The 16500-nt window shown below is 39.6% G+C and overlaps 1 protein-coding gene across 1 annotated transcript; it reads right to left on the reverse strand.

Annotated features, from left to right (window-relative positions):
* Positions 1-12508: 12508 nt before the first annotated feature.
* LOC147326716 (troponin I, fast skeletal muscle-like) lies at positions 12509-16351 on the reverse strand. The gene is made up of 7 exons (XM_086302066.1): positions 16247-16351; positions 15244-15276; positions 15026-15062; positions 14793-14921; positions 14089-14178; positions 13828-14001; positions 12509-12873 (listed from the first exon to the last, which is right to left on the reverse strand). The coding sequence occupies exons 2-7, from the start codon at positions 15249-15251 to the stop codon at positions 12796-12798; spliced, it is 516 nt and encodes a 171-aa protein (XP_086158192.1). The 5' UTR covers positions 15252-15276; positions 16247-16351; the 3' UTR covers positions 12509-12795.
* Positions 16352-16500: the final 149 nt, after the last annotated feature.

The raw sequence follows: 16500 nt of genomic DNA on the forward strand, positions 1-16500 counted from the left end.
CCTCTCTGCTATCCAGTGCCAGGGCTGCTCTCATCACCTCCCACTCAGGGCTAGGCAGCGAATCTGAGATCTCCTCACCTGACACCAAAAAAACCTATCAACCCCAGGCTCTCCTTGACAGATGAGTTTAACACGGGAATTCAATCATAAGAAATTCGAGAACAGCAATCGGGAAGCACTGGATTTCAAATAAGTGAGATGTCATATTTTTCAGGTTGTAAATTCAACATGTGAGGCCTTTTTGACTTCAGTGGGTTCAATTTTTCTTTTATTTTCCAGTTGGAGTCGAAAATTTTACAAACAAAACAATCAGCGCCGACTAAAAAAAATGTGCTGGGAGGTTTGGGTGCATAGATTTCTGGATGTTGTAGCCATCCACCCACAAACGTGGACAAGTCGCCAGTCTATCACAAGACTAACAGAGAGACAGAATCATTCACACCTACAGCAAATTTGGATCAACGATGAATCTAACAAGCATGTCTTGTTGGACTGGGAGCAGCAATGAGTTCCCTGAGAGAACCCGGAATTGATTGTTCCAGAATTAGTCTACTGATGTGACTCGACTACTGGACTCTCGTGAATAGCTACATTTCCTATGCACAAAATTTACATCGCATTGACCCACATGAATCCTTGCACAAGCTGCAGAAATAACTTGTAAATCCCCACACCCACAGCAACTCATTGTACAGCTGTGAATATCTGTCGAGGCATTGGGTTTCAGATTCTTCAGATGATTAAACCGTGGAAACAAACTGACAAGGGGAAAGATGATCCGAAAAAAAGAAAAAAAGATCTAAGGCTGAAGATGACAGAGTGAACATCTGCTTCTGGATGATACCGCCTCAGTTCTCTGAAGGGTTTGTGTGAAGGTATCACACATAAACCTGATATTAGGCCCATTTTTAAGCCCTTGAGGTGTTTTTACTCAAGAACATGATCACTTTGTTTTCTGCCTGTGGTGGTAAATAAAGACAAGTTTCCATGCCAGCAGAGATCTGCTGACACCCAGCTCATAATGAAACCTTTTTAGTCAGGATAAACTGCAGAGACTGTAGTTTTTCATTCAGCTGGGTGGCAAAGCGCCAAGGGGCATAGAAGAGATAGATCCTGAACTCTCAGCTTCGGACACTGTGGGGTTCCCTTGGCTGACATTCCTTTTCAGTTTTGCATGGTGGTCAGGGACATTGGCATGAGATTAGAACATTAGGGTAGTGAACCCAAACTTTAAAAAGAGGAACAGAGTGTTTTACAAACAGTTAAACAGTTAAGTTAGTCCATCGTAGTCATGAAGAAGCAGACCAGCTTTTTACCCTTGTTGGAATTGTGATGGGAATTTTATTCAGTCTGTGTTTTGCAGACTGGGAGAATGAATATGACAATGTTTCTTAATATTTTTTCAGAGATGTCGCAGGAGCATGTGGCGCAGGACATAACATCACTCTCTAATAATCAAAGCAAGCATGGTACATCTATACTCATCACCATGGATTATCCAATATACAGTGCCCGGGTCATTACTCATAGAAAGTAATGCACTGTTTGTTTGTTTTTAAAGGTACAGTAAGTTTTTTTTGTTTTTGTTTTTTTAGATTAAGCAGAAAAAAATAACATTGTACTATACATTGCTTAGTGTGTAATTATGTCTTCCAACAAACTGATACACACTCGCACACTTAGAAATTATATATTAAAACAAACAGAGGGCACTGAGGAGTGCTACCAACTACTCACCTGAGCTCCTATACAAGATGGTGCAGTCTACACTCTGGGCCCAGTAGCTTTACCCGCATACTGTAAGTGTGGGAGGCCTCAGCGACGAGGGCTAACTTCCTGACAGATAGAGATAAAACTAACTCCAAACAAAAACAAAGAGTAGGTTTAATAATAAAATAAAAATAAAACAGGTGAATCTTTGAAGGCATTAACCAGGATCCAGCACAATCCAAACAAAAATGGGTGTCAACACACAGGTTCACAGATCTCAACCACTCTGGGATTCCACATATAGTACAATTTGTTTGACTAACATAAAGATCAAAGCTAAAACAAAAGGCAGTGAAATAAACATGAATGTGTATAAGGTTGTTTTGGGTATGTTAAATTATGTATTTCAGCTACATACCATAAACACCAGAGAGAGAAGCCACAGGTGCCTCGCATCAGGCCCTAGTTTGAGATTTGTTTGGGAAGGAGTTAGAACTCAGGGTGCGTTCATGAAAGCGTGTTCGTGGTAATGCATTCTCCACCACAAACATCACAAACAACAAGTACTGAAAACAAGCCAGTGGGTGTGTCTGTATGGGTTTTTCTTTTCTTGGTTTTCCAAGTTGGGATATAGTCTTTTTTGAAGTCCTCATCTTAGGAATAGTTACTGGTAAATATTAGTAAGTCCAACAGAGGGGGGATGTTACTGCTTTCCATGCAGCTCAGATTCCACTTAACTCAAACTCTGGACCAATGATCATGTTCATAAATCAGTTCTGTCTGAAGAGGTAAAGTTGTGTACAAAATACTCATATAGGCTCTGATCAACTGGAAAAAAGGCTAATGGCATCATAATAGTTTTTATTCTGTTTAAAGAATGAAATCTGAAGTAACTTATTTCGAGAAATTAACCTGGGTTATTTGTCTCTTGTGTTTCAAACAGCACAAGAACTGACTGCTTTGCTGTATTAAAGAACCGTACCGACTCAGTGACATGTGGAGGTGGTAAATTTAAACCGTTTGCATTGTTTTCTGTTTTTGTTCAGTTGTGCAAGCTGCAGGCCTTTATGGGCTTTAGTCAGGATGGCTTTTACTGCACTCAGACCCCACTGAGAGCTTAACAGCATGTATGAGAGTAGTGATAGCGCATTCAGGTAGAGGAAAGCAGCCTCATTAGAGCAGCAGTAAGTAGAAACAATGCATTCCTGCAGAGTGAGGTAAAGATAAACCAAGCAAGCAATATCAAGCTTGAGAAAAAAATTAAAATACCCTCAAAGAATCGAGAAAATATATAAATGTTCTATAAAATATGAAATCAGAAATATCAGTTCAGTGAACATCTCATAAAACTAGAACATTTTGTAGCTCAGCCACTAAAAACAACATTCATGATATTTCTATGACAGAACCAAACCAAGAAGAGGACTAGAAATATCCTAAGAATGCATATACAAGCCATTCTTACCCCCAGGTGCAATAATGATGCTTTTTGCGTCAGTTATTTGATTCACCACCAGCTGTGGCGATATTTGCTCCCTGGAGAATATGGTCTTGCCTTAGAGATCTAAGAAGTCCGTGTTTGGAGGTCGGAAGGATGGTAAGTTGCTGGTTTACCTCCCAAAAGGCCATTGTTTGTGGCACGTTAGGACCAAGGTGTTTTGCAGAATTCTTTGCTTTTTTACTGCATATTATTTTTCTTTCCACCCACTTGCTTTTAGTCGCTGGTTAGGTTTACAAATGAAAACCACTTGGTTAAATATTGCATTTTTTGGTAAAAAGGCCACAGTTAAGTCATGGCAGCTGCCCAAGCATTAGCTAGATACGAAGCAACTGAGAACTAGCACGAATACTCAAGAGATATCTCATGGACTAACGTGATTAGTCAAAAAAGATGTGCATTATGGGAAATTATGAGATATTTTCAGTCAAATTTAATGGAAATAATGGGCACACAACAAACTGAAAAAATGTTCTCCAGATTCATTTATTGCTTAAGCTGTTAGTTGTGGCAGCACAGACACATGTGATCAATGTAATGACGGACCCAAGGTGTTACAGCGTGCTTCCTTACAGTTGTGTGTTCCATGCATGGCAGCACATCACCCAGCTGCATCACAAATTCCTTATATAAAAAAGAACATCTAAACTCGTCTTTATTAGCTTCAATAAGCCAGACCACAAATATCACACTGCTTGCTGTGGTCTGGACTCTCAGCAGGTATTTAGTTGGATTAGGGGTGTAATTAGTGGTGAATACCAAACTTATTTTGCAGGTAACTGGATCAGCCTTTAACAACCGAAGGATTTGTGGCATCTTGCTGATGGTGCACATTTTGTTCCAGATGTAAATCCAGAGGCAGAACATTATCTGTTATTATAATACATTTAGAAGATTGTATATTAACTGTCAGACTGTGTTCTCATGGAAAATTACATTTGTCTGAAAGGAGTCACTAGTGACGTGCGATGCCACTGATTTCCTGTCTGATCTGATACCAAGTAAAATTCCGTCTTGTATCGGCGATACTGATCCGATACAGATACTTTGTACAAAAACTCGATGTGCTTGGAAAATCTATTTTTAAAATTAGTGTATTTCAAACTCTGTCTTTATAATGAATACAAAACATTAGATTTCATCTTATTAAATATTTTGAGTTGTATTTTTATTTTTAGAGTGTACGCTGTATATTTTAAAGATACCTAGTCAATATAATGGCTTCAAATACTCTACAATTTAAACAAATACGAGTCTATATTTTTTTTAAAGCTGCGGTGAATTCCCATCATGTAAACATAGACACAAAACTCTAAGCCTGGACTAAGTCACTTTCCAAAATTCAGCAGTGTTACACTTCGCCAACAGCTCCACATTTTCTCCCTCCGTACCTGGATAGTGCCCGCCTGCAGCACCGAAGGACTCCACAAGCAACGTTTGATTCCCCCTTGCAGCACCTGTCGCTCTCCTCTTCAGTTCGCCTCATCATGAACTCATCATCATCATCATCATCATCTGTGTTATAATTTACTTTTGTTTGTGTTTGACAAGGTTTGTGTCACAAACTGCATCTTGGCTGTTTGTGGAGCTAAAGTAGGGCTACACATGACTCTGCTTACGATCGTACCAAACGTAGTGAGGAAGTAAAACTATTAACAAGATAATCGACCTCTGTTGGAGTAGTAACGGAAGAATCCATATTTTTGCAAAAAGCAAAAAAAGCCTTGTTAATGTCACAAACCATTGACAACACCCATTGACAATCTCACCGTCAAGAGATTGTTTAATGTTAGAAATCTCCTTGTCCATCCATCCAGTATTTTCAAACAGACTGATTTAGATTTTGGATGATGCCAAGATGAGTCATTACGCTGATGCTTTAAATGTTATGTCTCACCATGCTAAAAGCACAATCACTCAACAAAGTTCTACTTTGATGCCAAATCTGTACTACCCCGTTCATAATTAAATAATCACTAGATAGCAGTACCATCCACGTAAGGTGTGTTAAGGCTTAGAGTTAAGAATGTGGCTGGTTTAGGTGACGGGTAGATTTGTGCAAAAGTCCCTGTAGCTAGTCAGCATCACATGTGCCTAGAGACAAGCCAACAATCATCTGGGAATCACTGATCACCGTGGAAAATGCGTATTCCCCAACCAGCTGGCGAGTTTCACAGCGACTGCCATCATCTTCAACAACCACTAGCAGCGGGCTTGCAACCTGTGGATACCAGGAAGCCGCCAACAGGTCTCCAGATGTGTGTGATTCAGGAACTGAGCTGAACATTTTCACTGTGTTTCTTAACAGGAAGTTTATAGTCTTTAGCTTATTACAACTTTCAGCACCACTTATTAAAAGATTTATGTGTAGCCTATGCACATATTTGAGCTTGTATGTATACTTTTGAGCCAAACTTGTGAAGCCAATTTTTTCTTTTTTCTTTTTTTCATGGTTGCAGGTGGGATTACTCAGAAAGTTATGAACAGATTTGCACAAACAAAATTACCAGAGGTTCTCAGGCTGGTGGCCTGTCCTAACACGGCACTTAACCATCCAAGTCCAAGTGCATTTTTACACATTCTCTAACAAATCTAGATTTAGAAAAATCTAGTTTTTATGCATTTTGTGGCTTAGCTATGAAAGTGGTGACACACTCTCCTCTCACATATTTATCAAGAACAAAACAATTTTTACTGCAGCAGCTCTCATTGAGGAAGCATCGTAGATCCGTGCTGGGGAACACATGTGGACCGTGCCGAGTCCAGCTGAACTGCACCCGTGCCCATCTTTTCAAATAGTTCCGGGCATTGTTTGATTATCCTCGAGCAGACACAGCATGCAAAAATCACACGAGTATAACAAACTGGAGGCTCAGATGGACTGCAGAGCACCCAGTCACCCCAAAAGTTTATGTGCATCTGGAAATTTTTGAAAGGACAATAACTTAACGAAGGCATATAAAACTCAAATAGATAAAACTGGGAGGACTAATCTGGAACCAAGTCTGGTTTCATGTATGTTGAAGGAATGCTAGGCTCTTGGTAAATAGATGTGTTTAATAAAATCAGCAACCAGCAAACTTTGGGCTCAGATAGCACCAATAATAAGAAGAAGTGTACTTAGTGGAGGGGTATTAATCAGCTCAAGCATTACAGTTTTGTCCACGTGCTTCCTTACAACCTAATTTAGCTTTATTTCCTCAGTTTAAATATCCATAGTATCTACAGCCGGCATCTCTCAAAGGCAGCAGTACAGTCTGAAATCAGATAAACCTTGTTCTGTCTGCTCTGACTGACTGATTTACACCAGTTCAACAGTCTGTCACATTCACAATATTAAAAATACAAAAACATCCTTCTCCTTGCAGAAGAAAGTGGACTGCAAAACTGCTCAGTTCAGAAAAGAAATCCATCACCTTCCATCCAGTTATGACAACTAGCGTGCAGAGAGGCTGTGGGCAGCTGTGGGAGGAAAAGGAGAACTGCTGCTCTCCATCTGAAGTGAAGCCATATGGGATCCAGGACAAATGGGAGAAAGTTAATGGGGTTTTGAGCAGGCACTAAATGTAACAGTGCTCCTTGAACTTTTACGACGACCTCCGGCAGGCTGGACATAATAAACCCAAATGACTTTACAGCCTGGGTCAGTTATTAGGACCTGCTTGGGTTACAGTCATGAGGCCTGTGGCGAGACGACCTGCTGCTGAGCGATATTTCTGATTCAGCAGAGTGAGGAGATGGAAAATCACCTCAGTAGCTTTTTTTAATATGCAAGAGTGAGTGATGGCTGCAGGAAATAACGTGAACTAAATTTACTTTAAAAAGAAAAGAAAAGAAAGGTGGCAGTAACAGACACGGTGCAACAGGAAAGGAAGCAGGAATTCACACCTTCAGCAGTGTTTTCATGCAAGTGCAGTTTCATTTCAAAAATGTTCAAAGAAATCATTTAAAAAAACCTTGAAAAAAAGACTGTTACAGAGAAAGACGATTATTATGATGTTTTTATCACGTGTTCCTGGATGTTTGGGTCCCAGCATAATAAACTCATTTATGTTAATCGATTTTTATAATGTGGGAAGGTTACAAAGAGAAACATTTCAGCCTTATGTCTTGATACTGGATTAATGCTGACACCCACTTGCATTAAAATTGTATATGTCAGCACACTGCATGACCAGGTTTTCCACTCCTAGCCACGTTCTCTCATCATGCTGCCATCATCTTTTAAATAAAAATTCATGACAATAAATGTCCTTTTTCCATGTGACAGGGAGGTTTTACAAGTATGAATCCCTGTGGATTAAAAAATCAGGCCCGAAAGAATAAAACTGTTCTTTCTGCAGACTTAAGAAAAACACACCAATGTGACCTTATATTGGCGTGTTGCAATTTCCAGTGACATCGATCACATTCCCAAATCATTTAAGTTCACCCTTCAGCATCATTTTTAAACATACAAGTTAACTGTTGCATATTTTAACCCAGCAGTTTTCAAAGGTTTTGGCCCAAAGGACACAAAATATCAATATCAAAATATGAGTACACTTGTATTCATATCCATCTAAAATAGACACCACATTATCTAACATGGCTTCAGTCTGAAGGCTGTACTTCTGACAGCTAGTTTGTGGCATGATGTCTGCACTGTGAACACTACTGTACGCTGACAATTGTCTCCCTTTCTGAAATAATTGTTTCTAGAGGGGATTTTTGGTGCCTCTTTAGCTTGCTTTGCAGATTGGTGGCATTAGCTGATGATGACAGATGGATGCTGTCCAGGTAATGCCACAGGACAGGCAGCGAGCGCATGTGCAGTTTTTCCTCCTCTTTTCTTTAAGCGGTGGATTTTCTGGTGGTGAACCTCTTTTTCCTTCTGAACCTCCACATCTCCAAATTGGTACTCACAAAGTACTGATAATGAACCTTATCAAAGTTTTTTTCTGAAACCTATCTGAATCACTTCATACTTAAGTAAAACCAAAGAAGACAAATCAGAGTCTCCTGAAAAACAGGTCTGTATTCTGCTGTCCTGCCTCATTGTGCACTCAGTATTTCTACACCTAGTGTGTCACAGCACCAACAGTGAGGCGCATCCTTTGTATATATCTCAGACATCAACAGCATCTGACAAAACACCCGTATTTGATGTGACAGACTGGGAGCAGGTTGGTCATGCTGGGTGGCTACACCTTACTCAGCTCTCTTCATAGATCCACACACTCATTAAAAAGCTATTTCGAGCAGCTCAGTCTGAGACTTCTTAACCTTTTCAATCAGTCGTCACTTTTCTGATTTCCCACCCAGATTTTTTATGGCACATACTTTTTTGGGGAGTTTATGTGGACTGGCTCGCTTTTGGAGTCTGCCTCAAGTGGACATTAGAAAAACTGCAGTTTCTGGCACTTATGAACCAGCAATCTAATTTCTCTAACCTTTGGGTCCCTTTGAGTCTGTAAAGTAACTACAAAGTATCTGATGAATAAAATGGGGTTAAATGAACATCTATTCTTTCTGAAGTGCTGTAAAAATAAAACAAACCGGGAACACTCAACTAAGTTATTTCCCCCCCATGAACAAAAGCAAATAGCAGAACAGAACAAAGAAAGACATACGCACATAATGCAGGCACAGTTTTTCTCTCACATGAAAAAAGGCCGTTTGCATTGAGTCAACATTTAAAGTCTGTCTGATCTAAACGGCTGCAGAGCCCTCGCACTGTTGAGCTTCCACTCAAAGTAAAAAGCGGTGCAAACACGCCCTCTTTTGACCACGAACCTCCATCTACAGCAGCACCTCAGATTTGAGCTTTTTTTCAGCTGTGGGCAGGAACAGCATGGATTTGCTGCTCCTCAGAGACTTCAGACTTTTGGGGGGTTTCTGATTGTTGCAAGGGGGGGGGGGGGGGGGGGGGCTGTTCCATCCTCTGGATGTGTACCATTTATTGCATTGCAAAAGTCTGGGTCCTCTATATCTGAGATGTCAGTCAATGCCTCCGATGGACTCTTCATCCCATCCGTCCTGGATCATTTGTAGGGCAAGGTCCACAGGGATCCTAGCTGGCCTCATGGCAGCCATATTACTTTAGATATTAAAAATAAACATCAGAAAGGACAGTGTTTGAAATGCACAGAAAACTATAAATCATGTATGTTACTGTGTAAAAACGAATTCCTGATCCATCAGAAGTGTAAGTGGGACAGTCAGAGTTGCTAAGAATTAAAGTTTCATAGAAGATCCCATAGGAACTGCTTGGGGTCATTTCTGACCCACTTGTGGAAGAGTGGGGTAGTGATACAAAAACTGCATTTTTTTTAATTAACGAAAAAATAAATAAAAATGCAAATGGCCTCATGTTACAAACATATTTTATGAGGAATACCTGGAATATGAATATATTACAACTTTTCATTTTAAAGATGTTGAAGAAGAACAACCTGTGGGGTCATTTGACCCCACATGTCTACGGGTTAAAGAAAAGAAAGATGAACTGAAACTTCCGTTTTCATCGTCGCTAATCTTGAAGCCATGAGATAACATGTCGCCTCACTGTCCCTGTAGCCCACAAGACACAGGATGGTGTAGTTAGAGGACACCTGGTGGACAGATGGAGAACGGAAGTAAATCCAAGTAACTGCAGGGCTTCAGAGAAACGAGGGTGCTGGAAAGCTGAAATGTGGGTGAAAACAGGACGAGGCAGGAGCAACACCTCACCGAGCGCCACTGTTGTACTTTGTTTTACAGCTTCAAACGGTGTCATGAGGAGCTGCATTTATGTTTATAGTTTTTTTTTTTAAATTCCCTATCCATGTGCGTTCCACAATACAGTCACAGATACATAGCGGCAGACAGATGTCATCGGGAAAAGCAGCTGCTTGAAAGCACTCAAACTAAATTTAAAAGCAGGTGTCAGTCGCAGCCCTACAGGCTGGTGATGGAGGGAAGACGCTGCAATTTTCTTTTCTTTTTTTTTTCTTTAAGGAGTCTTATTGAAGTCAGATGATTCAAATATAACTCGTAGGCATCTCCTTCACATTCCCCATGAGTCTCAGGGGATAAAGTTAGCCCCTGAAGAAACCAAAGCCTCGAGGGCCCCGGCAGGCTGGAGGCAGAGCTCAGAGCACCATACAAGGAGTGTGAGGGCATCTGAGGGAGGGTGGGGCGTGTTTGCAACCAGTGAGATAAATCATTAAAGTCTCAATGGAGTGTTTAACTGATTGATGGCTGTGCATGACTCTTATTTTTAATCAAATTTACCCTTATTTAAATTTACTTCACTCATTTTTTATGAATTTTTTTTTAATGCAACAACAGTCATGTCAAGGCACTTTAAAATATCCTATAAAGTTAGAGAGGAAACCTGAATGATCAGACAATTTGAGATGAGGAAGGACTTTGTGTTTAATAAGAAGAGTTCTCTTAATATTTTTTAAATACACTCAAAACAGTACTGATCATTATCAAACTTTACCGTCACATAAAAACATGACAAACAAGGTATTTTGTGCTGGTACACCTAAAAACACCCATCAAATTGCTCTTACTTAATTGCAGCAAATGCTGGATGAAAATTTGAGTGGCCAAAAACTGCAATTCTTCTAATGTCCACTTGAGGCAGACTCCAAAAGCGAGCCAGTGCATTTAAACTCCCAGGTTATAACTTTACAGCAGAAATAAAAACATTGACCGTTTTATAATAAATAAATAAGTAAAATGAAATAAAGAACCTCTCCCTGAGTAATGTCAGCAAGACTTTAAATTAGAGTTTTGGCTGCTTTGATTGACAGTGTAAATGTTTATGCAAAACACTTTTTTAAATGTGTTACAGTTAAATTTCAGCATTATTAAGGATTGTTCCAAGTAGCTAGTGGGTGCTGTTGTCTGTTCAGCTGCATTAAAAGACTCTACAGAGAATGGCTCAGTTTCTCCAGGATGTACATTTCACTTCTCAGTAGTTACACATTTAATATCAAATAATGTCATATTATAAAAAGCTATCTACACAACATGCCTTCTTGTCTCAATATTGTCTGATCATTGTGGCGGCTACATCCCTTCTACATCCCTGCAACCCATAAAGCAGTTTATGTTTCCAGGTCATAAAAACATTAGAAATACTGAAAAAAACAGATACAATGTCAATAAATTAACTCACTGGTTTAATTTATTGGTTGCTTCAGAGATGGACTGCTGGGCCTTTGTGTGATGAAACAAAGATGGACTGTTGCTAGAGGAACAGTTGTTGCCATAATTTGCAGGTTGGTGGATGGGGGTCTTCCTTGGGACAACAGCTGCTCTCTAATAACACTGAGGAAGAAAGGAACTCCACCACTTACATACTGACAAGGCTCAGCTGTTAAATGGAAATAATTCCAGACTCATGCAGTTGGTTGAGATAGTGCTGCTAGTGTTTAATGCTGTCAAGAAGGTATGCTCTAGAAATCCATATTTCACACTTTTGTCTTATAAGCCTTGGTGCTGAATGCAGAAATCTAGATCTTTGATGCTGTTTTTCTTTCACTGTTTGACCCTTATGGTTATTTAAATGTAACATTTCTCCTCAATTTAGCTTCACAAAAGATTTGAATCACATCAGAAAATGAGGTGATTCAAAACGATCCAACAAATGTCTGAAGAAGTTCAAAACGTTCAAGGACAAAGACAGAAAACAAATTGCTGGTACTGATGGACCTGATGCTGGAAATCTAAACACTCAACAAATAAACTGCAGCTAATATAAACCAAAACCTCTTCCCATTATTATTTTTTTAAATAAAAAACTGTGCTCATACAATTACAGTGCACCATGAAAATATGATAGATGCATTAATGGTTCATAAATTACACAACAGAGAGCAACGGTTGCATTTAGCAGCACTGGTGAGAAATCTAAAAACCAAACTTAGGTGTCCTATTCTGACTGTACGGAATCTGATTTATTCCACAACTTATTTCATAAAAACAATAAAATACAACCTCATAGCAATTAAAACTTCATAGATTTATGAAGAAAACGCTCAAATCTTTGGTAAAAATCAGATTGTGCAGATTAGTTACCATTTGAACCAAGATTTATTTGATCATGTATAGAGTAGGCTTGTTTTAAGAATTCATTTTAATTTGAGGACATTTAGGTTGGATAACAAAGATAAGACATAAAGGTGGGAATCAGAGTTTCTTCCTGGCATCATGGTAAAAGCTTTAAAACAGATTCAGACAAAGATTTAAACTTCAGCCTCTACAGTGATCCTGTAAATATGATGATGATGAAAGTTGGGCAAAAAAAAGACAAAAACAGCATGATTGTCTCTGACACATGATTTTATTGTGTATAATGAACATTGTGTGCGATTGTTTCCCCGACTGTGTGGAGTTGAAGACTTGGTGTTGGTGTGTGAACCTTCCCCTCCCTCCAGACTACGACAAAGTGCAAAATAACAACCCTCAGGTAAATTCAACTCCCCGCCTCTCAGATTTGCTAACCTGCTCTTCAGACCTGTGTGACATAAAGCAAACGCGCTCTTCCACCAGCACAAATAGGACACATGGAGTTCATGTAAACAGAAAAACAAAGCAGAGCAGCGAAACATTTAGGAGGCCTCGAACATCTTCTTCCTGTCAGCTTTGTCCTCAATGTTCTTACGCCAGTCACCCACCGCTTCTGTAGGCTGCAGAGGACAGGAAGCAGAGAGTTAGTCCAAACAAATCGGGAATTTAGACATCTTAGTTTTATTAAAAAGAGAGGTGATTGAACTTAATCAGCTGATTTCTGCACTTTGACAGCTGACACATGGAAAACCAGCCCTTACATGCCTTACATGTGACTTTAGGTTTCTAGAAGTAGAAAAATTCTGTAATACTGTAAAGACTGACTGATGAAATAATTGACAGGAATTAAGTTTTTTTGAAAAAGCAGTCTTTATTATGCTACTCCTAATAATTAAAAAAAAAAAATATTAATTTCCTGAATGAGTTTTACTTTGCATCACAAACTGTGAGATTTATTCAAGTTTTTCAGGAAAAAAAACACACAAAAGATGCAGAAGTCTCCAAAACGTCCTCCAAAAACTTGTGGACCAAATATGATTCAGTTGTTAATTACAGATTTAAGAGAAATTAAGAAAAAAATGCTTTTTAATTTCATCTGTGAGCAAATGTGTGGGATACAAGGCTCCAGTGCTAGTTTCTGATCAGAAGTCCAAAAATGTTCTCTTCCAGATTGCCACCAAGTTTCCCTGGGTGTGCATATTATTTTTGGCTGTGTAAAAATTGATTTATGTTTGAAATCTGCAATATAATCTCAGCCTGGAATTCAAAGGCCACGGTGTATCGTCTAACCGCGTGACGCTTTAACGTCCAAGTCACCAACTATTTTTTTGTGCACGTCAGAATTATTTTGTCATGAATGCCAAAACTTTGGAGAACATTATATATAATATTCTGATAGTGTAAGGTCATCACATTGATGATAAGCTGCTTCATAGATATTAAAACAGGTTTACTGGCACCACATCAGTAAACTCAGTAATGTAAAGAAAGAATAAAAATCCATCACTGCTGGAACTAAAAGTGCAAACATGTCGATTTATCCTGACAAAACCACTCTCTGTCTGTGAACTCACCTCCTCCTTGACCTCTTTCTTGACCTGCTTCAGGTTGGCCCTCAGGTCCATGGTCACCTTGTGTTTGGAGCCCAGCAGAGCCTGCAGCATGGTGTCAGCAGACATACGCACTTTCTTCAGGGCAGGCTTCTTCACTCCTATCAGGTCCACAACTTTGATCTTCAGGTCTTCAATCTATGCACAGAAAGAAAGTGTTATATTTACCCTTCTTTACTTTTTAGAGGCCACTCTAATCCTGTTATGCTCCCAGAGGAAGATTACCTCTTTGTCAGCCTTTTGCACCTTGGCTTCGGCATCGTACCGCTCTTCATCGATCTTGTCGATGACGGCGTGAAGCTTCTTGCAGAGTTCCTGTTGATGCATAAAGAAACCCCAGAAGATGATCTTCCCACAGCTTTAGAGTTATACGGCCTTCCCTTTTTATATCAAAAGTGCTGTTAAAGTAACAAAACCAGTGAGTAAATCATTTGTTTCAAGCTCATATAAAGTTTTAAACTACTTTTGCTTCTAAAAGTACACAAGACGGGAAGAGACATGCAAGTTACCGCGTTGCTAGCCATGCCGATCAAAGCAGCTAGGTGCTAAAGGATGTACATTCCTCTGGCAGAGGAGTGCTAATATTAGCAGGTCACTCGGTGCTTCACTTAACACTTTCAGGTAATTTATGTTTATGATGAATTACAGCAGCAAAGTTCAGGCTAGCTTCTCATTTCATTAGCATCCTTTAAGTGTCCAGTTTCCATGCTGCATTATGGTGGCACTTAAATGCCAAAATAATAATAACAGTCATGTTTCTACTCAAAACAACAACATAATGAAATAAATACAGTAATAAACAGCATAAATTAATTAATTAAATGAATAGGCTATTATAGTAGCTGATTGTTTCCTGAACTACTAAAAGAAACATTTTATTCTTTTTTATTCTTTCTTTTTTCTCGGATAAACCCTGATGTCTCTCTCACCATCAGGGCGGCCTGGTCTCCGCTCATGTCTGGAGGAGAACAGTGCTCGGCCATGTAGGCCTGTTTGGCCGTCTCGGTGTCCTTTTTCTCCTGCTCGATCCAGTTCATAGCAATCTGCAGGATCAAGCTCTGCAGGACAGAAATCATCATCAACCAGTCTCGTGTTTAATGGTCTGCACTCAAACATACTCAGCAGCAGAAGAACTCAATTTTTTTTCATAATCCTTATTTACCTTGAGATGATGCCTGCGGCTGGAAGTCATCTTTTTCCTGTTTGAGAGGAAGTTGTGATCATTAATAGTTGTAAAGGTTACATTTTTCTAATTCACATCTTTTTTGGATCCAGATATTAAACATTTAAAGGGAGCATCTTTAAAAGGAGGCAGATTTCGGTGCATATATAAATGAGGTATAGTGTGCATCAATCAGACAGGATGTTCTTCGCACTTACTCAGACATCTTGGCGGTTTTTCGGGTTCACAACCTGCAGTAAGACAAACATAAAACTGAGTGACTGGAGGAAACGTTGAGGTCTTTCTGAGCCCTGCTGAACACCAGAGATGGTCAGATAATCAGTGTGAGGTTCTCTGAGATCAGCATATTCTGCTGCTGTGATGGAGATGGATAGACGGGAATATTTGTGCCGTAACGCGATCTGAGGCCACAGCTGAAGAGCAGCGACGTCAACTGAACTAAACTGGGCTGGCCGGGATCGTGTGTCACGTCTCTGCGGTTTACACGTGATCGAGTGAAGGATTAATTTGAAAAAATCTCCAGTGGAATATCATTAGCTAACATGACATCATGAACTAGCTGACAGTAGCTAACCTTTAGTAACTATCCATAGTGTCTCTGAGGCACTCTGATAGCATGTCTTCATGACCAATTAATGTCACTTTTTGATTAGAAGATTAGGTTAGACATCTTTTTTTGTTTGTTTGTTTAGGCAGGGTATATATACATATATAAGATTAATTAATGATTCAAGTGTTGTTCAGTTTTTAACTTTATACATAAACATTTTCAGGGAACCAGAAAATATTTACCAAACCAGAATCAGATTTTTGTAATTCCAGGCCTTCTGATCAGCTCATATTTCTGTTGTACGCACATCCAAAAAGTCAATGAACAATTTGAGGCAAAACAGCTGAAATCAGGTCTTTGACAAGACTGAGGCAGAGCAGCTGAACACGTCATATAAATTTAGGTTTGACAGAAAAAGGTCAAATGTCACCAACAAATGTAAAGAAGCCACTTGGATTGAGTGAGGAACAGTCAGAGCTGTAATCCTGCTTTAAATCATGTCTTTTCAAAACACAGTCGTTTTGAGACGTGGCTGCATGCAGCATCTTTTTATTCTATCTGATAAAATAGAAGATGCTGCTCTCAGAGAAGCTCAAAGATGCTGGAGATATTAGAAAAAGAAAAAAGATAAAGTAAGGAAGATTTCTCACCTATTGAGAGGAGGAAGAAGAGGACAGGACACACTTGGTGGAAGAAAAGGAGACACTGCCAAAGCCACAGACAGTGAAAAATGAAATAGGTATATATGGTGGTTTGCGATGCCTCAGCAAATTGCCCAGATCCTCTTTATGGAAATGGATTCCCAGGCAGACCAATAGGCCTGCGAGCTCCTGAAATACACCCGGCCCAGCCCTGCTCTGCAAAACGCCCTCCCTGTGAGAACCCTTCATGCCTCCATGCTGTG

This window comes from Aulonocara sp. 'chitande type north' Nkhata Bay, linkage group LG7, assembly GCF_057382095.1.
Source record: "Aulonocara sp. 'chitande type north' Nkhata Bay isolate Kocher_YH1m ecotype deep benthic linkage group LG7, A_spYH_male_GT1.1, whole genome shotgun sequence".
Lineage (NCBI taxonomy): Eukaryota > Metazoa > Chordata > Actinopteri > Cichliformes > Cichlidae > Aulonocara > Aulonocara sp. 'chitande type north' Nkhata Bay.

Excerpts from the sequence above, each read along its gene's own strand:
- LOC147326716 (XM_086302066.1), bottom strand. Across the intron at positions 14,179-14,792 it reads GAGACCAGGCCGCCCTGATG|GAACTCTGCAAGAAGCTTCA; the intron begins GTGAGAGAGACA and ends ATGCATCAACAG. Across the intron at positions 14,002-14,088 it reads TGCAAAAGGCTGACAAAGAG|ATTGAAGACCTGAAGATCAA; the intron begins GTAATCTTCCTC and ends TTCTGTGCATAG.